The sequence below is a fragment of the Pelophylax lessonae genome (genome assembly GCF_965119305.1).
Source record: "Pelophylax lessonae genome assembly, chromosome: 4".
NCBI lineage: Eukaryota > Metazoa > Chordata > Amphibia > Anura > Ranidae > Pelophylax > Pelophylax lessonae.
Genome location: NC_138771.1, coordinates 304,909,052 through 304,933,715, shown reverse-complemented (window position 1 = coordinate 304,933,715; position 24,664 = coordinate 304,909,052). Strand labels below are relative to the sequence as shown.

At 41.8% G+C, this 24,664-nt stretch overlaps 1 protein-coding gene across 1 annotated transcript in view; it reads left to right on the top strand.

Annotated features, from left to right (window-relative positions):
* Nucleotides 1–739: 739 nt before the first annotated feature.
* The window catches only part of UTP20 (UTP20 small subunit processome component), a 159,469-nt gene continuing 135,544 nt past the window's right edge, over nucleotides 740–24,664 (top strand). The window contains exons 1-8 of the mRNA XM_082254752.1: nucleotides 740–934; nucleotides 5,955–6,035; nucleotides 7,046–7,112; nucleotides 12,505–12,637; nucleotides 15,449–15,637; nucleotides 17,940–18,021; nucleotides 20,184–20,321; nucleotides 22,883–23,038. Of these exons, the coding sequence (XP_082110878.1) occupies nucleotides 890–934; nucleotides 5,955–6,035; nucleotides 7,046–7,112; nucleotides 12,505–12,637; nucleotides 15,449–15,637; nucleotides 17,940–18,021; nucleotides 20,184–20,321; nucleotides 22,883–23,038 (891 nt within the window). The 5' untranslated portion in view covers nucleotides 740–889. The remainder of the gene's footprint in view (nucleotides 935–5,954; nucleotides 6,036–7,045; nucleotides 7,113–12,504; nucleotides 12,638–15,448; nucleotides 15,638–17,939; nucleotides 18,022–20,183; nucleotides 20,322–22,882; nucleotides 23,039–24,664) is intronic.

The window sequence follows — 24,664 nt, the reverse complement described above, 5'->3', positions numbered from 1 at the left end:
ATTGGCCTAAAATGATGAAAACATTTGATTTTAAATTTTTTTTTTTTTTTATTGGGAATGTTATATAGCAGAAAGTGAAAAATATTGTTTTTTTTTTTTTTTTTTTAAAAGAAATTGTCGCTCTTTTTTTGTTTATAGCGCAAAAAAATAAAAATCGCAGAGGTGATCAAATACCAACAAAAGCTCTATTTGTTTGGAAAAAAAAAAACAACATCAATTTTATTTGGGTAAAGCGTTGCACGACCGCACAATTGTCCGTTAAAGTAACGCAGTGCCGAAGCGGAAAACAATGGCCTGGTCATTAAGGGGGAAAATCTTCCGGTCCAGAAGTGGTTAAAAAAATATTAGTATACCTTGGATGAAGACTTCATTTCAGATAAATGATATGTTGTCTAAAATGTTTATAGTTTCAATGCTGAATTGTCCTCAATGTTATCTGTATATAATAGGGGGTATTAGCATATTTCAGTACTCTCTCCATGAAGAAAAGTATTCTCGAACTCATTTAAAAATGAAAATGAGATTTGGTGTGCTGTATTTGTTCTTTCTGCATACATGAAATTACACTCTACACGTCTTCTCGTGTTTATCTCTGCTTTGCTATGTATGTAGCTGGTAAAGACCGCCAGCCACAACATGGCGCATCACACAGACTTCCGCCGCACCACCACTGCCGCCATGTGGTTGGCAACAAAGTAGCTGCTCGGGGTTTCCGGAAGTGCGGCTGAGTTTCGTCATCACCGGCAAAGATGGCGGCCCCCAGTGTCTAGCAACGTGTGTCTAATGTGGATGGGAATGTGCAAGAAATCATAACAAAACCAGCCATAAACATAATAATACGAATTACAGTCTATTTGCGATAGACACGGATTTACGATTGTTGTGAGCCATGAAGACGAAATCATCTCATCACAAGTCTGAGAACACATTTAAGGTAATGTACTGCCATAGTGCTTCCAGGGATCACTCCATCTCCATACTTGCCTTATAGTTTAGTCTCTTAGACCTTGTGGGACTAGAAGTCTCAGCAGGCCTAGGTGGCACTCTTTCACTATACTCTCATTTCTGATCCTTAGTCAGCAGCTTGTATCAGCTACATTGTACATGTAAACAGCAAAAAACAGATCCTTTGTGTTCAGATTTGATGTTTTTGTCATATGCATATGATGTTTCAGGTTGTAACTGTCCCCATAGAGATAAAATAGTTAATGTAAGGCTTCTTGCTAGTTGATAAAGTGCAGAAGTACCATTGTATAAAAACACCCCGGATAGATTAGCCATTATACCCTTATGGCCGGAATACACGATAAGAAAATCGGCCGAAAATTTCCGTTCAGCGAAGGATCGGCCCATATTCTACTCGTTAATGCCCAGCCATCAGTGACCGATATCGATATTGTGAATGAAAAATCCCGTTTGAAAAAAAACCGAAAAATTCTGTCGTCTCGTTTGCGAACGAACGATATTCTATATGTTGGTGTTAAGGTCGTTCATTTAAAATCTGTAGAACATCATCACGCATGCACTGTTTCGATGGTCGGCGGTCAAACGGTCGGGCGATATTCGGCCCGTGTATGTTGGCAACGTTTTCGACCAAGGAACACTTTTTCATAAGTCGGTGGTCGAATGATCGGGCGATATTCGGCCCGTGTATTCCAGCCATAAATCAGACCTCAGGTGCAGCACCGTCCTGCTTTTAAGGAATGATCACACTAGATCACATAAAAAAAAAAAAAATGTGTGTACAGTTGGTTGTATAGGAGCAGTGAGGGCAGTTCGATACACTGTTACCATATTGAAGAGTCTCAAAATGACACTTTATGCAACTGTATACGCTGCAATGCGTCGTGAAGACATGCCGTGAGCAGCATATTTACAATTTGACTTTAGTCCCGGTTCACACATATGCAATGCGGGAACTCTGCGAATCCACTGCCGGTTCCTGCATCGCATTCAACTCGCAGGCAGTTCACACTGCCATATGCGAATCGCTGGGGGTGTCCATACAAGGTTAACAAAACCCCCAGATAAGTTTGCATATCGCAGTGCAAACTGTCAGTTCAGGCATGAATCAGATCACATAGGTGTGAACACCCATGCAATCCAATTATGGCACGGACCCAAAAAAGGGTCATGTGCATGTTGTGTCCGAAAGCGATGCAAATTCATCCATACAATCTGTATGGCTGAATTTGCATCGCACAGACATCGCATGTGATTTGCAGAGCAGTGAGCTGGGAATCACATGTCTGTCATCGCATATATGTGAACCATCTCTTACACACCTCAACCTACCTCAATGCAGCACTATGGCGTGATAAGGACACATAGAAAACATATTTGCATTGAGGGTCTGTTTACACCAGAGCGCTGTGTAGAAACCTGCATTCTGTGCGAGTTTCCTGCACGGTGCTCAAAACGCGCTGCAGTTGCAATCTACAGTGAGTGTCAATTTTAACTTAATGATAAACCAAACACAGGTTGCAAATGTGTTTGCCTGCATTGGTACACTAGTACCATAAGATCTGTTTACTGTGCCTTTTATAAAGTAGTGCATGCAATGAATGGACTAAAATCACACAGCACCCCGATTGCATGTGAATCGAACGGTAACTTATGGCACTTTTCCACTGCAAGTACCGGCTCGGCTCTACTCGGCCCTGCTTGGCCGGTTTGCTTTTCTACTGCTGGTACCGCATGGTACGGTGTTGGAACGGTTCGGTACGGTATGGTTTGCTTTTCCACTAAAGTAGTACTAAAGTTAAGTGGGTGGGATAACAACGGGGTGGGTGTGATTCTCTGACCAATCAGTGGCTAGTAGTGACTGCATGCAAAGGATTGTGGGATATGGTACCGGGTATGGTACCTGTTGGAACCACAATCGAGTAGGTACTGTTTTTGAGAGCCGTACCATTCGGTTCCATGCAGTGGAAAAGCGCCGCCGTGCCGCACCGTACTGAACCGTTCCTACACCGTACCATGCGGTACCAGCAGTGGAAAAGCACAAAAGCGAGCCGAACCGCTCGGTTCTATGCAGTGGAAAAGCGCCATTACAGCGCGTTCCAGTGCGATTTTTGGTGTCAACTGGCCCTTAGTCTGTGTTGTTATATGCAGACACATTGTGAATGAGCCCTTACACTGCCTCACTTTCCTCTTTAGGTGCTTTATTTCCCCTTGGTGCCTGTGCTCCACTGCAATCATAAGCTTTATAGAGATCAATCAAAGACCTGAGTTGGGCTCATCCATTCATCTCAGTAGAGTTTTTAGTCATGCCTGTATAGTAAAGTGCAGTGTTGAGCAATGAAAAGGGGGGATGAGCCCTGGCGTGTATGGATCCGCGTCTGAGCCCACCCGAAAGCTGTCATCTGTGCTAGGCCCATCATCCGTGGCTGATGCATTAGCTACACGTGTACACACCCCTTGTTTGGGTGCAGCTGTGGGATTGGTAATGCTCCAGCTGCAAATTATTGGCTGTGTACAGGTGACAGCATTCTGGTGGTCTTGTACACTTCGATTTGGACTAGAATCCAAACACGAGCTCATCCATAGCCAAAATTTAGACCCCATAAGCAGCGCAGTAGCCCCTTGACATTGCATGACACTGCACTTCTCTATTCAGTCATGACTACAAACTCCACTGAGATAAATGGATGAGCCCAACTCAGTTATTACTATATATTATCTAATATTAATATTATCTTATAATAAATAATGGGCATGGAGGTAACTTCTGATTTGTTACAATGCGTCACTGCACCATAAATTAGCCTGTAAGCAGAAAGCCTCATTTACACTTGCAAATACTAGGGATGCACCGAATGTTCGGCAACCGAAATTATTCGGCCGAAAATAGCCAAAAAAAGCACTTTCGGTGTTCGGCCGAATAAGTAAATAGGCCGAATAAATTTTGCCGAACAATGACGTTTTTAATGACGCGGATGGTGGGTCGGTAAGCCCAAATTGCGGGTCCCCGACCGGCGACCCGCCATCCCCGAGCATCACTGTAAACATAGCCGGAGGCACTACAGGAAGCACAGCGGATGCTTCCTGTATAGCCGCTTAGCGCCGGCTTCTGTCACAGGTGGAGTGATACCAAATGTACTCCGCCTCCGCCTGTGACAGGGCACAGGAGCCATACAGCAAACATCGACTCTGCAGATGGGAGGGAGGGAGGTAAGGAGAGACATGAGAGGACAGAGACACGAGAGGACAAGAGAGATAGACACGAGAGGACAAGAGAGATAGACACGAGAGGACAAGAGAGATAGACACGAGAGGACAAGAGAGATAGACACGAGAGGACAAGAGAGATAGACACGAGAGGACAAGAGAGATAGACACGAGAGGACAAGAGAGAGAGACACGAGAGGACAAGAGAGATAGACACGAGAGGACAAGAGAGATAGACACGAGAGGACAAGAGAGAGAGACACGAGAGGACAAGAGAGAGAGACACGAGAGGACAAGAGAGAGAGACACGAGAGGACAAGAGAGAGAGACACGAGAGGACAAGAGAGAGAGACACGAGAGGACAAGAGAGAGAGAGACACGAGAGGACAAGAGAGAGAGAGACACGAGAGGACAAGAGAGAGAGAGACACGAGAGGACAAGAGAGAGAGACACGAGAGGACAAGAGAGAGAGACACGAGAGGACAAGAGAGAGAGACACGAGAGGACAAGAGAGAGAGAGAGAGGATGAGAGAGAGACATGAGAGGACGAGAGAGAGACATGAGAGGACAAGAGAGAGAGAGAGACATGAGAGGACAAGAGAGAGAGTGAGAGGACAAGAGAGAGAGAGAGAGACATGAGAGGACAAGATTATTTAATTATTGTAATGGTGAAAAAATTGGCAAAATAAATGGAAAAAATGCGAAACACCGCGTTCGGTATTCGGCCTTCGGCCAAGCATTTCATTATTATTCGGCTTCGGCCAAGAATTTCATTTCGGTACATCCCTAGCAAATACGGCAGGACAGCAAATAGCAGTGACCAAAACAATTTTTTGTAAGGAAAAGGGCTATATCGGTGTTGGACAGCCCACTTTGAGGGACAAATACTGACCAATTAGTATGTAAAAAAATATATTTTATTCAAGACAATTCTAATAAAATTCCATACAACAGCAGTGACCACTTGGCCTATACATAGCAATGACAAGCTGACAAGAGCCACGTTTCTCTTCCACTGTTCGCATGTATTCACACATGTAGCAGTTACCTGTGGCTAGGGACAGATGATCAGCCCTGTGCTTAGGAAGAATCATCTGTCCCTAACCTCTGGTATCGGGTGTCCCGCTGTATTTGCAAGTATGTAACCCTGCTCTTTGGCCCCTTTCACACGGAGCGGACCGTATTTCGATCCGCTCCGGCACTTTTTATTTTTTTTTCACGGACACAGATGACATTTGTGTCATCCGGTCCGTATGTCCGCATATCATCCCATCCGTTTGTGTGTGATATACGGACATAATGCATGTCTATGGGATTGCAGATGTCAGCGGATGACACCGCTGACATCCTATTTTGCGTCCTTTCCGTTTTTTAAACGGAAGAAAAAATAAGGTTCTGTTCCGTTCCAAAAAACGGAACAGAACTGAAAGGACGAAAATCGGATGTCAGCGGATGGTCATCCGCTGACATCCGCAATCCCATTGACATGCATTATGTCCATATATCACCCGCAAACGGATGGGGTGATATACGGACATACGGAACGCCCGTGTGAAAGGGGCCTTTATTGAAATTGTTGCTGTAGCTGCATGTTCTAAAGGGGGCTTTTTGCTACCTTGGTTTTGCTATCAGTGCAATAGGTAAGGTTATTGAAAGCAATCATTTAAAAGTGTAAACATAACTGGCGGAGTAGTGCATAGAAGCATCAAAAGGCTGATCATAGGAGTTTAAAAAAATACTCTGATAGTTGTTTGCTCATTCATATTTGGTCTTTTTGTCTGCAGTTCCAGACGTTTTCAGAAAGACTAGCAAATGTGAACATTGATATTATACACCGCATTGACCGAACAGAGAGCTACTCCGAGGTAAGGATTTATATTTCTCTTGTGTGCCCTGCAAATTTTATATCTGAATTCACTGTACTAAGGCCAAATGCTAAATATTTTTGAAATACGGGTGTGAGTAAAATGTAATTGTGCTGTGCCTAATGGAGAGAATATAAGGATTTTGTACAGTGCTATAAATACAAATGTAACAAAAAGAATTTACTCAAAGTTGTTTGGCGCTTTTTAATGGTGGGATTATAATTTAATGAAAACACAGACACTTTCTTTTATTAGCTTTGAGTGGAAGCTATAGCAAAATAGGAATGGCATATCTTGACATTCAAGCCACTATACATGAAACAAAAAAGGTAGAGAATAGGGGAGATTCATGACAGGAGGCAGATGTTAGGATTCTGCCACCAATAAAGCTTGCCATACAATCAAATAAACCGTTGGTGGAAAACACCTGTCCCCTGCGCTCTGAGTGGTGCAATCCTCTATCCAGCTTGGCTATAAACTTGCAGATGTCGAAAACTATAGACACGGCAACTCTGGAATGCTTCAGCCTTGCAGCCCCTTTACAAGACCAGGGAGGTCTGGAAACTCTAAAACAACAGACAAACACAAGGGCGCACTGGCCTAGTGCATTATCCTTTGAGCAGGTTTATTAAAAGAAATAGATTAAAAATACTCACAAACGAGTTCTTGATAAAAACACATCAAACAAAGTATAAAATCCTCAGCAGCGTGGTCAGGAACCGATCGTCGGCCGAGGCTGTATAGGCTTACGCGTTTTAAGGCAGGGAGGCAGAGGCGCCGCCTCGAAGCGTGTAAGCCTATACAGCCTCGGGGGACGATCGGATCCTGACATGTTTCGGGTCAGTGACTCAGTAAGTGTTGAGGCCAGAGGAAACAAGGCAAGCATTTTCAGGAGGAAATTGGCATTGGCAGCTTCCTATTTTATCTCAGGTACTTTACCTCAGTGCATTTCTAAAGCTTAAACCTTCTAGGAGTGTGTACCTGATTCTTGTATTCTTGGCTTGCATTAGGATGTTGAAACGTACTTCTATGAAGGATTACAGAAATGGCGGGATCTGAACCTTACTGAGAATTTTGGTATGTATATCTGTATGACCATTTGTTAGAAGGTGCTAGATGTTTTTTTTTTTTTTTTTACATAAGGATTTTGGCAAGACCATTGGTAAATATTCAGTCAGTAGAATATTCATGTTTTGGGTAAAAAATTTAGACTAGCAATAAAAGGGCAGATGTCTCACTGAGGTGAGGGTAGTGCGGTAAGTGATCTTCTCATTCTAAAATTCATTACTGCTTCATGCTTCTTTGTAAGTTGTTTGGCAGAGTTCAGCAGTGCAGATGTGGTGAAATCTGTCACTTTTTTCTCTAGAAATGGACAGTGAATTGGTGCTCCCCTGCAAATAGCTTTTTTAACATTCAATCAAATCTCTGTGTATGATAAGGAGCAATAGAAAGAAGAAAGGGCACACCAGCCTAGTGCATTATCACAAATTAATCTAATTAGTATAAAGAAAGATTAAAAATACTCACAAGCATGAAGATGGAAATACGCTTATACAGGCCATTATCCCGTGGCTTTACAGTCCTGGAACCAGCAACCAGAGGCTCTGAGAAAGAAGGTAAACCTTCGAAATGCGTCAACCAGCAGGAGCACCTGCACGGTCTTCTCTGTGATCGGGTCCCAGGTCTGTAAAGCCACAGGATAATGGCCTGTATAAGTGTATTTCCATCTTCATGCTTGTGAGTAGTTTTAATCTTTCTTTATACTAAAAAAATTAATTTGGGATAAGGCATTAGGTTGGTGCGCCCTCTCTTTTTTTCTATTTCTCTAGTGATAGTAAGGACACCCCCAATTCTAGAGGGCACCAAGGCCAGAAACAGTATTCCCATAGAAGTGGATCCTTACTTATATAAGTGCTGGGCTACAATACCTATGCACAAGAGTATTTGTTTTCTGTTGTGTATTATGATAAGGAGCACTTACTACCACTGCAAACCCTACACAACACAGTCCTTGCATATTACACAAGAATAGAGCACTTGAAGGGTCAATGCACTAACATTTACTGCATGCAATAACACAATCACATGACTCATTTGCATAAACGATCGCCTGCGGTAAATAAAGTCCAATTTACAAAAAGGAAAAAAAAAAGTATTATGCGGTATTTACCATTACCCGCTGACAGCTGAATGTTAAAAAAAAAACATGTCGGCAATTAGAAATTATGAAAATCAAACAGTGGATGTGGTAATGGATTTTAAGGGAAACCCCATGCCAACATAAAAAAAACGAAAATTGGCCCTCTCCCCCAAAATCCATACTAGACCTTTATCCGAGCATGCTGCCCGGCAGGTCAGGAAAGGGGGGGGGGGGGCGGGATGAGAAAGAGCCCCTCCTGAACTATACCAGGCCATATGCCCTCAACATGGCCGAAGGAGCTCTGTCCCCCCCAAAGCACCTTGTCCCTATGTTGATGGGGAGAAGGGCCTCTTCTTCACAACCCTGGGCTGTGGTTGTGGGGGCCTATGGGCAAGGGGCTTATCGGAAATCTGAAAGCCCCCTTTGACAAGGGGGCCCCTAGATCCTGCCCCCTCCCCCATCTGAATGGGTATGGGGTACATTTTACCCCTACCCATTCACCAAAAATTTGAGGCCCTCATCCTCATCCCCCTTTCCTGACCTGTTAGTTTTGGCGTGGGGTTCCTCTTAAAATCCATACTACCTGGTATGCATTGGGGGGGGGGGGGCCTTGCTGTTTTCTTTTTCATTATTTGTAATTGCTTGCATGTTTTTTTAACATTCAGCTGATGAGTCATCTGTTAAGGACGCTGCAGGCGGCTTTCCTGCCCGCTTCTTAGCAACCAGCTCAATGCAATAAATTACCGATCAATCGAACAATCACCGCATTCGTTATTTAATGCAAAATTCTTGGTGAATTGCACTTTTAAAACTCCCATTACGAATTGCTACATGAAAAAAAAGCCCTATTGGAAAAACAAAAGAAAAAAAGAACCTTGCCTTAGACCCCAGTTCTTGGCTTGTTCCCCTAGATGTTGAGCTGTATCATCCAGCCTTAGCTAAATAGACTGCTAAAATACATATGTGAAATGTTTTACCTGCCAAAGGATTTGTAAATTTGGTGTTTCCGGTTTTGTGATGGCATGCCAGAAAGCAAAATAAAGTTTTAAACCATCATTGCAGCAGCATTACAGCTTGATTAGAGACTAGAATATCAGAACACACTCCCAGTTTGTTGTTGGTCAGTGAACCACAGAAGCAGCACCCTGGTGAGGTCATCGTTTTTTCTTGGCTGTTTGTTCCCTGTCAGCACATGTGCGAAGTAGAGCCTGATTGGCTGCCAGTGCTCCTATGGACAGGGAGGCTGATATCAAGACTGTTTCAGGTTACTTATGCCCCATACACACGTGCAGATTATCTGAAGACTTTTGTCTGTAGACTTACCAAAACCATATAATATGAGGTCAAACCTAAACACTTTCAATTTGTATGCAATCCGGCAGGCCCTTGCACTACATAGGAAAGGTAAATCTGAAGACAAAAGTCTTCAGATAATCTGCACGTGTGTACGGGGCATAATACTAGCTTTTTGTACAATTACAGTTAAGTATTTTTAATAAATACCATACTGCATTAAATAGCATGCTTTTTTATATCTGCCCTGAGTGTTGCTTTATTCTTCCCTTAGGCCATGACTCTATGACTGGATTGACTAATATAAAGTATAGATAAATAAACATGAAATGATGAAAGTGCCCTTTTGTGAGGTTAGAGATCCTCATGTGCATGTAACTGACGTATATTGTTTTGGAACCTGTATATTGATAATCAGTAGTTGATATGATCATTCACAGGAAAAATGTAACCATGATCTGCTTCTTTGAGCTGTGTATGGTGCAAGAAATGGGATGTTAAGGAAGTATGGATTATTACTTCTGTGTAAATACTGTAATGAAACCTGGATGTGTATTTTATGAGCTGATAGTGACTCAGTTGATGGTTGTTATGCATCTTTTCTGTGCAAAAGATTTTATTGGGTTTACAAAAAGAGATGTCAAAGTACAGACAGAGCCACATTTTAAGGTAATAGGGAAAACTTGTAGGTACATGTACGTGTGTAACAAAGTAAGACAAAAAGGGGGGGTGTTTATTATCATGTTGAGGTTCTAGGCCGTAGTTTTTATTGTTATGCATATTTTAACAGCTGTGTTGGCTTTTTGTGCTATAGCACTCCAAACGTGTTGAGTACATTGTGCAAATAAAGTGTACTGGTTATTAAAATATGTACCTATTTAATAGCTATGGGTTGGGAAATAGAAAACAAGCAAAACACATGTTGCAAGCAGGGCAAAATGAAGGTCTCTTAAGGTTATAACAATTTAAAATACTTTCTTCAGATAACTTTTTTTGCCATGGATGCAGAACTAAGAATGTAAAGCTCTTGTTTAGGAGCGATCCACTGATAGCAATTAAAGTGAACCAAATATCCATTTTATAATTTTAAAATAGAAATTCTGCACCAAATGAAGACAGCATTGCTGCCTGCTATTACTTTTTGGGGATGGGGAAAATGGGACTTTAAATGAGACTCTTGCCATTGAGTCTCTATCCCTATATGCGATTAAGCAGTAAAACACATAGTGTTCAAAAATAATTGGGACTTTATATGAGGTGTGGCCAGTTTACAAATGATGATGAAAATAATAATTCAAATACATATGATGGTAAGCACAAAACAAGTATATAATTAATTAACATCACGTATTTATTAATATGTCCATAGCAGTTAACATAAGTACATATATAATGCAAAAACAGTAAACGGACATACAAGGTATGTATATATAAAAAATAATCTGGTAAAACTGAACACACTAATTAGGACAATAAAATAATTTTCCAAAGAAATATGTAATTGAGGTAAATAAAGAATGGTTGGATGCATGATGGAGCTTGCAAATATAGATTGCCTCATAAGCTCAACGCGTTTCGGGAAAAGGATTTTCACTTCCTCAGGAGCAGGCATGATTCTGATATCTAAAAGGACACATATACATAAGTGATATTGCATCCAATGAAATATTAGGTAAGAAGTGTAACTTACACATAGGTATTAACTGTAAATGAGGCTGTGAATCACCCAGAAATAAGTCCAAAATGGGAACTGAGGGAGCGTTAACCCCCACACAAGGCCAGAGCGCAAGGTCCATATACATGGTAAAGATCTCCATAGTGGGTCTTAAAGCGGAGTTCCACCCTAGTTATACATTTTTTTATAAAAATACCCCCGGGACAGTCAGGGCTAGCACATTCCACAATGGCTAGCCTCTGATCTGTCCCGGGTTGCACTTACCTTTCAGGAGAAAAACTTACCTTGAAATTGTCTTCTCCAGCGCTGCCATCTCGGGTGTGGGCAGCTTGAAGCCAGCGCGATCCTCTTCCGCGTCCTCTTCGGTCCTCTTCCTCCTTCTTCGGTCCCACGATGCACTGCAGCGGCCCCGACGTCACTTCCGGGTCGCGCGCGTCATCCCTCCACAGCTTCTGGGCATGCCCAGAAGCTGTTTAGAAGGGAATGACGCGCGCGCCCCGGAACTGACGTCGGGGCCGGTGCAGGCGCAATGATTCCTGGGAGCGATGACGTTCAGCTCCCAGGAATCATTGCAAAAGCCAGGAAGTGACGAATCGCCGTGGCCGCCGAGGGGAGGAAGAAGGAAGTAAGGTGAGTATATTTTCTCTAAAAGGTAAGTGAAAAAAAAAAAAAAATTGCGATTATCCATTTGTTTTTCAGGTGACCGGGAGCGAGAAGATGGAGGTAAGTATAAATTTCGGGTGGAACTCCGCTTTAATTAAGGGGCTCAGCTTGATAGTCAGTTCCCATTTTTCCCAATAAAGAATACTTACTTTTCTGGCAGTCTATGTATTGAAAGGCTGCAGCTTCTTTACTTCCCAGCCACTTTTCCTACCCCACCAGCTGATATGGTTGCTTCCACCAGTTAATATATCTCTACAGAGCAGTTGGGGAGTAAGTAAACAACGAATCTGATGGTTGAATACTTGCACTGATTCGGGAACAGAAGTGTTGTGGCGTTTTAATAAATGGGGCACCAGAAAGGTAAGTGTGGTAACGGTTTACAAGTGGGCTATTGGGTAAATGTGACCCTATGGTGAGAAGTTCACTTTGAAGGAGAATAGTAAATGTAAATTTAAATATTCAGTTCTTTTAGGGTGTACATACCTTGTGTCCCTACCTGGGCACCTTTCTGCAGCTCCCAGTGTGTTGGTGTTCAAGGTCATTAAGCTGTAATACTGTGCTAAAGTCTTCATGTTTTAAGTGTGGAATGTGAATCAACTCACAGCAGTATTTTGTACTGTACCAAGGATTCTGGATCAGCTAGACTATTCGTTAGTAATCGGAAGGTAAAGATAAAAGGATGACTGTTTGTTTTTCAGTAACTTTCTACCGCGAATTGTCCAATAAGTGCCAGTCATTCCATCTGCTGGTTTACCATCAGAATACCATAGTCCAAAGCCTGAAGACCCACTTACAAGTGAAGAACAGCCTTGCCTACCAACCTCTGCTTGAGTATGTATACAATTCCTGCTGTAATATAGCATATGTAAATCACTGTCTTCTCTTGTACTTGAAAATTCCTATCCACTGTGGACTTCTTTAAAGCGGAGCTCCAGGCCCCAACCCCCCACTTCCTCCTCCAAAATATAAAGGGCAGCAGCTACAAATACTGCAGCTGCTGACTTTTAGGATCAGTACACTTACCTGCCCCTGGATCCAGCGATGTCCTCACCGGAGCCAATTCTTCAATTGGCTTCAGGTGCAGGCACTGTCATGTGAAGTAAGGGAAACAGGAAGTGAAGTCTTGCGGCTTCACAGCCGGTTTCCTACTGTGCAAGTCGCGGCTGCACCTTGTGAATGGTCCCATAGTCTTTTGGGACCTGTAATGTGTCAGAAGTGGGAGCAGGTACTTGTCAAAACCAGGTACCAGGCAGTGGAAGGGAGGAGGGAGGGTGCAAACAAGCGGAGCTTCCCCTTTTGGGTGGAGCTCCACTGGGGTTGAATTACTAAAACTGGAGAGTGCAAAATCTGCTGCAGCTGTGTATAGAAACCAATCGGCTTCCAGTTTTTTTTTTGTCAAAGCTTAATTGAGCAAGCTGAAGTTAGAAGCTGATTGGCTACCATGCACAGCTGCACCAGATTTTCCACTCTCCAGTTATAGTAAATCAACCTCAATGTGTAGCTGAAATAGTTATTTTAGTTTTATTTAAAAACCAAATGGGCTTTTTTTTTTTCGTGTAGACAATGCTCTAATTGTCTTTTTACATATATTATGTGTATGGATTAATACATGGCCCAAATGTAATTTTCCTAGCTGGATGCATGGAGATATTCATTTAATTTAATTTTCGGTTAATGCTATGCTCAGCTAAAACATTTTTTCTTAGTTTTGGAAAAAGTGGGGAAGGTAGGAACCCCTTACTGCTAACCAGGGCAATGTTGAACAGATTTGCAAGGATGTGATCAGCCAAAAGCGTAACTCTACTTTTAGAAAGGCTATACTTACTGGGCAATAGTGTACTTTCCCCACCCAACAAATCTCATACTCACCTGTTCCTTGCCGTGCTGAGTTTATGCTGTGTGGCTCGCTTAGCACTGCACAATCTTCTTTAAAATCATCACAGTTGGGTTTCAAGCCTTTCATAGATATGCTATATAAACTCCATTCATTTCTGTAAAGAGTTGGTTCTTGGCTTGTCCTGGTCGAGTTTGAACTCCCCTTAATAATATCTGAAGAATACTGTGTTTATGTTCGAAAGGAGCTCTATCTGGCAGTTAAGATTTTGAAGAAGAGGCTGTGCAGCACTGGTAAGACTCAGGGGAGAGACTTTTCAGCAGGGGATGATGGAGGGCATTGTTGCTCAAAAAATGTAACTCCAGTCAAGTAGATGTATGCTAAATCAGTTGCATGAGCTGTATGAGGTTGATTCTGCATTAATGGGATTGTAAAGGATCTTTTTTTTTTTTTTTTTTTTTTTTTTTTTAAATCGACAACGTTATATTTTCCTTCTCAGTGCAATGTTTTTGCACAGAACAGCCCTGATCCTCCTCCTCTTGGATCCCGCACTGGTTCTCCTGATATATCCTGCTTTCTGAGTAACCCCCAGCAAGCTGCTTGCCAGGGGGGTACTTGTGTGGGCTTGATCCCAAACCATGCTGTGTGCGTCTATTGACACACACAGTGCAACTTGGGCCCGGCCTCCGCACCCTCGTCACTGGATTTGATTGGTAGCAGCATGAGCCAATGGCTCCCACTGCTCTAACCGACTCTAGTAAGGAGGGAGAGAAAGAGCAGTACAGCTTCCCTCGTGCACATCACTAGATCAAGGTCGGGCTCTGGAAAGCATTTAAAGAGACAGGGAGGAGGTGCATGTATGTTTTTTATTTTTATTTTTTACCTTAATGAAGAGAATGCATTTAGGCAAAAAAACTTTTAGCAGTTACAACCACTTTAATCTCTGAAAAGCTATGGGGTAATACACTGACTTGTGCCATTATTTGAATGTCATAGGCATCAGATCTCTTTACAGTATGGCTTCTTTCACGTGGTCCGCCTCCGTAGGTGGATCCGTGCTGCTCAGCGGGAGATCGTTACACTGATCCCCGCTAAGCAGGCAGATGACAGCTCCCTCTGCGCTCTGTGTGCGGAGAGGGAGGTGTCAGTGCCCCATGCATCTCTATGGGGGAATCGGATGAGAGCGGACCGCCTGTCCGCTCTCATCCGATCCGATCCCCTGGACGGATGGAAAATAGGGTTTCAATCCGTCCGGATTTCACTGACAGGATCGGATGCGGATGGCAGCGGGTGTCAGCGGGCATGGCTCCGCTGACTTCCGCTGCCCCATAGGGATGCATGGGGGATCCGATCAGATCCGCCTAAAAAACTGACAGGCGGATCTGATCGGAGCGCTCGTGTGAAAGGACCCTTAGTGTATTTATTATATGGTGTTATCATATAAACAAAAATGTTTCTAATCTAGTTTGATACATAACACAGGGGCTCAAGTTTTTTTTAGATGTATTTAATATGTATCATTTTTTTAGCATTGGTGAAATTATCATTAAGAGCAACCTTAAGATAAAGTAAACTAATATACTGTAACTACGGTATATGTACTGAGAGTCAAAGTAGACAGACACCTGTAGCAATTTTTTTTTAATTAGCTCTAACATTTATTTAAACTTCTAGCATAGTGTTTGTCTTAACTTGGTAATAACTGTACTGAATTCTAGGTATTAAAAAATGTGCAGAATGGAGAATCTCATTTTATTCTGTTTCTGTTATGGTATAGTAACACTTGTGTTTTTTTTTTCCCCTTACAGTCTAGTGGTCCAACTGGCTCGAGATCTCCAGGGTGACTTTTATCCACACTTTCAAGATTTTTTCAAAGCTATCTCTTCATTACTGGAAACAAAGGACACTCAAGTGATAGAATGGGCCTTTACATCCTTCTCTTATCTGTACAAGTACCTTTGGAGGATGATGGTGAAGGACATGCCTACCATATACAGGTGCCTAGAAAGTCACAATTTGTCTGTCCCTTTTGGATCCATGAACACTGAGCTTAAAAAAACACCAGTTTCCCTGGCAGATATATATTATTTTTGTACACAGTTTTTTTCTGCCAGAAAGCTCCAATCAGAAATGCAAACTAGAAGCGTTTTTTTTTTTTCCTATCTTTAAACATTGAGCTTAAAATATGCCTCTAATCCTCCTAATGTGCATGGACACATAGGATAACACTGAGCTGCTTCTACAGGCAAAACACAAAACTCCTGTAGAAGCAGTGATTTTTAAGCCAGTGTGCATGGATCCTTATGTGTTGCCCCTTTCTTAATACGTATTGCACTTTAGGTGTGCGAAAGTGTGCCTGTTCCAGAATAGAAAAGGTTAGGGGATATACCAAACAGTGTCTTAGGAAGCAATATGTATATGGTGGAGAATAATGTAAATGGAATGAATGCAGGCAGTATGTGCAGGAGAGGTGTGTAGAGGGTAAGGCAGCAGGCAGTATGTGCAGGGGAAAAGAGCTGGGTGCTTGTGGGTTAACATTAATTCCTGGGCACTAAGCGCTCAGGAAATAAAGCATGTGGGCTGAGGAATAGACATTGAGGGGCTATCACATATTTTGGGGACAGGACATCGAGGGGAGTGGCATCTGAGCTTATGGACTGGACCCACAACAGTAAAATCAGTCTGTATATGCAGTAAGGCCTGTTTGTCATACTCAGTGTGGAACCGAAAGGGTTAATCCTCTGCATTGTGTAAAAAGGCGGTTTGATTCTGTCTTCTCTGATCCTCCCCTTCTTCCACTGTCTCCAATCCATCTCCTGATAGAACAGAGCCTTGGGGTCAAGCTGCACATGCTCAGTTTGGTATTTATTGCTAATGAGTTTTTTCTGGGAGGGTGCATGTTATTGGCACAAGGCCAATCAGCACTGTTCAGACAGAGGTTCAGGGGTCCCGCAGCCTCATAGGACAATCCGGGGAGAATAAAAACTCCTACAAGTTTTAACCAGGCACTGATAGAAGACATAAGACTGCTGATGAGAAAAAATATAGACAGAAAAAACACAGAACCCAGTCCTGCAACAGGTGAACTTTACTGGCAATAGCATGAGACCAATTAAATTTTTGTATAAAAGTATCAAAATAATTTATTTATACATAAATTTATAAAACAGGATGCATAACATAACATCCAGAAATACAACAAAGCAAACATTAAAATCGTTGAAGGAGCATATGAATAACAAATGTCACTTATACAGCACCTCCCTAGCTTACAATCCCCAAAGAGGGTATCTGTATACTGGGTTCTGAGTTTTTTCTGTCTATAGTGATTATTTTGGGATGTGGCATTGGTAGAGGTCATCCTTTGTGCTGCTGCTGAGAAAAGGTATTTAGCAGTTTATATTTACTAAAATAATTGCATTTCCATGCTCTTTGTACTGTGAGAGACCAGATATAGTGAATGCAAGGTCCTGGGTTTAGTAACACTTTAAATGCTGGGGACAAGATACTGAGGGGTTAATGCACACACATTGAATATCCCTCACTAAAGGAATAATGCACATCCTCTTCATGCAGATCACACACACACTGCAGACATGCCGCTGGTAATGGTATGTGACTAATGGGTTAACGGTCATTACGTACTGATTGATCTCTTAACGGTTAACACATCTATACTGCTGACTGGTTACCAATTGGTAATGCACATAGTCTGCTAGTTTAAAACTGGATGGCCCTCTTACTGCTGGGGAAGATACTAAGGAGTGATGTGTAAGTGTGCTAAGGGCAGAATACTGGGGAAAGACCAATTTGTGTCCTAACACACAAGCGAAGCAATTCAAAACATACTTCTGTATTAGGAGGGAACAGTGACTGTTGCTGAACCTCCAGACAGTGTGTTTGAGCTCAGTCTGCAACAATTATAAGGACGATCTGGACAGGGTTCATTATGCAGTGTGTCATGGGGTTATTTGGCTGCAGGCTGAGGGGTCTTTAGAGGCAAAAGGAAGAGTATGTGCTGGTGGAGAGAAATCAGGAAAAGACCAAAATAGGTATGATCTTGGGGAGGAAAGGCCAATACATGTGCTCTCCAGTGGCAATTTATCCTCAAAGGGATACTGGAAACTATCCCGTTAAAACAAAATTCTGACCTTATTGTTAAGGATGCCAAGGAGTCTAGAATGTTATAAAGGTCACTGGTGTTAGTTTTCTTTTCCACATATATAGGAATAAATAAATTGTCTACGAAATGTCACCTTGTAGAAAGTAATCAGCCTGAACTCATTTTTTTATTTGCAGTTTATACAGCACTTTGCTTGCCCATCACAAAGAACACATCCGAAATTTTGCTGCAGAGAGTTTTGCATTCCTAATGAGGAAGGTAAGTCACCTGTGACCAGGCACTCTCCCCTGGGAACCGCACAACCAAACAAAGTAGTATTGCTTGGCTACATTATCATATTCTGTGCTTGTGTTTTTTTTTCCATACAAATGCAAAATGTAAAAATGTATAGTGGAAAATGGGTAAACGCACTCCTCAGATTTGTCTTGTAGGCTGATCATTCACAGTATGGTTTCTCAGAAAATGAAGATCTGGTGAACCAAACTGTGATCATTGTAGATGTAAAATGATTGCAGGCAGGGTATTCTTTCTCAGAAAAAAAGGTGCAGGAACTCAACCATGACCCTGTGTTTACAAGTGACAGTGGTGATTGGGGAGCAGAGGGCCTGAGCCAAAGGTGGTGGAACTGAGTTCCACCAAGTTCCAGCTGAAAAAAAGCCCAAGGCAACTGATAGAATTGAGAGAGATCTGTCAAAAGGCTTTTCCAGCTTTTGGATAAATCTTTCTTTGCAGACAATTTTTGTAGGATGTTATTAATGCAAATGATTTTTACATGTACAGGCTTACTTTGTTCTATAAGATATCTACAAGAAACAACAATCACCCTAACCGCACACAAGACAACTGAACTCACATGCCACTATTTTATGTTTACTTTTGATGTTTACGGTATGGAATGCTTGTAAGATCTTTGTTAAAATCCTCTGAATTATCAACCTGTACTCATAGAGCGTCCAATCTTTTGACCTTCCTGGGTCAAATTGGAAGAAGAGAAATTGTCTTGGGCAGCAGATAAAATACACTAACAATAAGGATAGCTGATGAGCAGGTCCCCCCTTTGGCTCTCAGCTGGTAGGTGCAGCCACCGCGGGCCCATTCACTATAATGACAAGTCACTGGCGGCTGCACCCTTCGTGGGTCTCTACACAGCCAATGATTACCTGAGATGATCGCTGCTGGACACGGACAAAGTGCGTCCAACAGTAATCACTGCAGGTAAACTCTGGCTGTGTAGAGAGCTGAAAATAGGTACAGCTGCCAGCGAACTGTCATTATAGTGAACAGGGCCAGCAGCTGCACCTACTCGCTGAGAGCCGTAGGAGGAACCGCCGCCACAATTCACACCAGCCATAATAGACGGAGTGAATGTAGACTATGTATCTGCTGTGGAGGAGGGGGGGGGGGGGGCACAGCCTACCCCAGCACACCGCTTGATCTGGCCATGCTATTACAAACTTGGCAGCACTGCCATCCCTCCAGGGGTGCATTTGCCGGTCAATGTAGGCTGCCACAGCTGCTATGTTTGCACAGCATCCCTACAGACATGCATGGGCAGGGCTTGTCTGTGTCGGCTGCTGTGCTTGCACAACATCCATAGCGTCTCTCTAAATGGGCACGGGCTGAACACTAAATTCTGGGGCCATGGGTTGGACATCCCTGCTGTAGACATTCAGTCATATAAAAGATCATTTTGCTTTCTTATCCCATAGTAAATATTGATATTAGGAGGTATTAAATTCTTCTTAAACTGTACAAAAAACACACTTTCATACAAAGAGGTTTATAAATTAATATTGCTGTCATATAGCCACAGATTTACCATCAAATAACCCACGAGTTTGTCCTTCAATATATAGAATTTGCTAAACATATACTGTTGTTAAATTTTAAAAGTTTAAACAAATTCAGCTTTGGAAAACACATTGGTAATGCCATTAGTGCCCTGTTGAATCCAATCATCACTCTCTTGAAGAGCTAGAGGTGCCACTAGAGTCATTCAAAGCTAACATCTGGGTTTGTCCGATTCCTGCATCTCCTTGCCGCGGACTTTCTTTTCAGCCACTACATCATTACTTTGTCCCATTTGAGCCGCATGGGCATGCTAGTAAACTTAAACGCAACAGGGAGACACAGACCGCTAACACACCGGAAGTATTGAATGCCAAAGATTTTAGGAGTGCCTCTAGCTCTCTAAGATAATGGGAAGTATTATCTATATATTTTTCCAATTCTCTGTTTAAACATTTTTAATATAACCACAATGCATTGTTAATCATTAATGTGTCTTTATTTGATTTTATAACCAGGTATATGTAACTTGTATAGACCTTTTTATGCTTTCTTTTAAGTAAACACAAAATTATTTTGGTTTTCCTTTTATTGGCCCAAATGTTAAACTTTTTTTTTTATTCTGGTCTAAGGTGCCTGATTTAAGTGGACTATTAAACTTCATGTTCCTGGATCTTAATGAACATCCCCAGAAGGTGGAAGGTTTGGGGCAGCTGCTATTTGAGATGTGCAAGGGGGTCAGATATATGTTTCACTCCTGTGCCAAAAAGGTAATTAACTATGTATTATTAGATGCAATACATGAATAAATTATGTGCATGCAAGGGATATAATAATAATATGAACTGCTATTTAATCAATGTAAATTATGTCACAAGAAGGTAACCAGTCACAGGTAGGCCACAAGTGCTATTTTTCTGTTTAAATAGCTTGTAAATGTTCCAAACTGTGAGATCATCATTTTTTTTTTTTTTCTTTTTAGAAATGCACACATTTCTTTATATGCTTGCTAATGGTCAGATCTTAGTTCATTGCTACAGAATCCAATCATGCCGAACCAATTTCTTGCAAAAGATGGGAAGCATTCTGATTCTCATAGAGTGCCCCTACCAATAACCCAGAAATCCATTATAAAATAAAGAAGAAAAAAAAGAACACACTGACTTCAATTTAGAAATGTAATAAGGGACTTAAAGTGTTACTAATCCCGTAACAGTAAAATCAGTCTGTATTTTGCAGTAAAGCATGCTTGTTATACTCACTGTGGAACCTAAGGGCCTAATCCTGTGCATTGTGTAAAATGGCTGTTTGATCCTGTCTTCTCTGAACCTCTCCTCCTTCCACTCTCCCCAATCCATCTCCTGATCGTACAGAGCCTTGGGGGCACTCATGCTCAGTTTGGTGTGTATTACTAGAGAGTTTTTTTTTTTCCCTTGGGAGAGTGCATGTGACAGGGCACATGGCCAATCAGCACTGTCCAGAAATAGGGTCAGGGATCCTGCAGCCTCAGAGGACAGTCAGAGTAGAATGAAAAACTCCTTCTTCAAGCTTTAACCAGACACTGATAGAAGTCATACGACTGCTATGTACTGCTGATGAGAAAAAGTATTTAGCAGTTTATATTTAGTAAAATAATTGCATTTCCATGTTCTGTGTACTGTGGGAGACCAGGTATATTGAATGCAGCATCTTGGATTTAATAACACTTTAAGTAAAGAAAAATCTTCAGGTGTTCCAGGAAAATCGTAAGAATAAAAAAACCTATAAAAATAGAAAAACTTAATTATTTTATTTTAACAAATAATTACTACACAAGGGCTCCCCAAGGAAGAATATTAAAAATGAAAACCTTTGGTCGCCTCCTCAGTCCCAATCACTCATATTGTATATCAAACTATGCTCGATGAAGAATCAGTTAAATCTATCTATCTCTCTCTCTCTCTCTCTCTCTATCTATCTTCTCTATCCAATGTTATGAAACCATGCATTATAAACTATGTTACAGTCCACAACCATTAATGTGTATTCATTGTTCTGGGTTATATTGCTCTTCATGTGTATTCACACCCAACATCAGGCAGATCTACACAGCATATATTGTGGCATATCTGAATGTATGTAGCTGAATTTCTCAGTGTGAATGCCTTGGTGTAAAGTAAGTAATGGTTACTCTGCAGATTGTGAAAGTATTGTAGCCCAAATCAAGAGCACACAAGGATGACAACACTGCTACTAGACAAGTGAAACATTGTCACACTAGAGCAGGAAGCGTCTTTGGGATACACTCTGCTGATATTATTAAGGCCCCATTTACACCTGAGTGATTTTCAGCTTGAAGCTTGCAGCTCTAAAACGCTCAACGAGGCAAATCCCATTCATTTCAATGGCCCCTGTTCACATATGAGTGTTCTGTTGCCTGAAGAAAAATGCCTGTCACTCTAAAGCCTCGTACACACGCGTCGAAAATTGGCAGGGAATTTTTGGCCAATGTCCGATCTGCCGATTTTCGGCTTGTTAGTATGATGCTTCCGACAACCAACTCCGACTTTTCGGCCGAAAAAAATCTGGTGTGCAGACTATAAAATTTTTGTTGGCCGTCAACATAACAGCCGATTTTCATGCAGTCAGTACAGATTTCGACAGGGAAAAATCTGATGAGCAAGTCTGGGCATGCTCAGAGAAGAAAAAACACAAAGAAAACTAACCAACACATGACATCACTTCTGAAGTAGAATTTTGTTGGCAGAGAAAATTCGTGTGCAGTCTAGAGCACATTCCAACCAACAAAACTCAACTTGGACAAAAGTCAGACGATCGGTCGGCCGATAATCGTTGCGTGTGTACGAGGCTTAAGTACATGAGCTTCTTTTTGACTGATTACATGTGCTTTCTGGCCCCATTGACTTCAGTAGAAATGCCTGATTTTTGTGTTTTATGAGCGTTTTTTTTGTGCATTTTCTACTCAAACAGCAGCTCTCCACCCCTAATTCCCTCTCCCTCTCCTCCCCCTAGTGCTTTCTATTGGCTAAACAAAAACGTCTAAAGCTGTAAAACGCTTGAAATACACTTAAAACCGTTGTAATACTCTTTCAAAAACGCCAGTAAATCGCTACACTCAGTATGAAAGCAACCTTAAATAAAAATATGACCCAAAAAAGGATTATATTTTTTTACATTGTGTGTGAAACATCTATTTGTTTCAGGCATTTGTCTTTAGGATTTGGTTTTTCTTTTTTTGCTTTATTTTAGAACTATCACCTTCATGGTTTGTTGATTGTAAATGTTACATGCTTATTTTTATATTGCTTAAATAGTTTCTGTGTTTTGGCAGGTGTTGCAACTGGTTTTAAAGAAAGTTGGACCAGTGACAGAAACTGAAGAACAGTTGCCATGGACTTTAGTAGGCGAGACACTGAAACATTTTGTGGAGTCCTCTACTTCTTACATTAATGGGGAGCACATGGAACCACTTTTTACTAGTATTCAGGTATGGTTGTATATTTGAAGACGACAATCTCTTCGTTCTGCTATTTTTAGTGTGTGGCAGAATAATAGCATCTTCAGGGTTGTCAGAAAGCTCCCACTTACTCTTAAGGAAATCCTTTAAATTATTTAAAATGACTGTTATCACAGGGTCACCGTGTTAAATCAGACCAGTGAGTGAAGATGCAATATACTGAAAGTGGAACTTTACCCAAACTTTAGAGGTAAAGTTTATTGAGGAGGATTTACCCACTATAAATCCTCTCCCCCCCCCCCCCCCATCCTCTGCCACATTTGGCGGCATGACATTTTTTTGTTGGGGTGGGGTACTTAGTTTTGGCAGCTACCTGCTCCCACTTTGATGATCTGAGTGTAAGTTCTCTTCTCCCTTTCCCTTCCCCTCCCCACAGTCTTCTGGAACACTTTACAGGTCCCAGAAGACTGCAGGACCATTCACAAGCGCAGCATGGCATGCACCCGGCTGTGAAGCCGCAAGCAGCACAGCCAGCTGCCCACAGTTAAGATGCCGGGAACCTAAAGGCTAGTAAAGAACTAACCCTGGGTGAGGACAGCGCTGGATCCTTGGATAGATAAGCGTCCTGTTATTAAAAGTTAGCAGCTACAGTATTTGTTAGTATGTTCCAAACCCATGGGTTCCCTGTGGAATTTGGAATTCAGTTTAGTAGGCACCACTTCTACAGTAATCTCCACTAGCTTCCAGGCCCCATACTAAGCAGCTGCTCTACTGCATTGTGAACACAAAAGGTCGGTCGCACAGCACAAGTGCTGTTCAGAGAACACTTCATGTTTTCTCAGTGTATGCAAAGTGTTCTCTGATTGGACAAGGTGTAGATCATGACGTTACCATCATGCCTTTCCACCTTGTCCAGTCAGAGAATGCTTTGCATTCACTGAGAAAGTGCAAAGTGTTCCCTAAATGGTGCCTGTGCCCAGCAAGTGACCTCCTATGTTCACAATGCATCAGGGCAGCCATTCAGCGTAGGTTCCAGAAGTTAGTGGAAATCACCATTGTAGCAGTGCCTACTACAGTATTTTTCAGGTTCCAAGTGGATCCCATAGGTATGGCACATACATAATTAAATTGATCAAAATTGGACCAACTCCTCACATTCACCCCTTTTATAAATAAACCCCTAAATTTGCACTCCAATCGTATGATCCCTGTATATAGCTTATCAAAATTCACAGTTGAAAAATTATGTGTTAACATTGCGGCTACAATTGTAACAAACCCTGTCCCCTAATGCACAGCTTTGAGTCAGATATCCATATTTACGTATATGTTTCAGTTAAAGAACACAAAGTATTGATGCAAGCATGGCAGCCAGGAAACTAGCATTTGCAGACTGTAAAGTAGCAGTGGCAGCCCCCATGTCTCTGTCAGAAAACAGTTAATTTAGGTGGTTGGAGGTAGACAAGAGCCATGCTTGTGGTCCTTAGAAAGTTCTAGTTCAGTTAGAAAACATCTGGGCTTGCTTAAATAAAGTTACTACAGGAGTAGAAGTCTGGGCATGTAAAATGTTTAAACAATGAAAAGGAAATATTGGAAATTATGTTTGATATTGAACAGTGGGCATTGGGACATATGGAAGTCATGCAGTACAAAAAG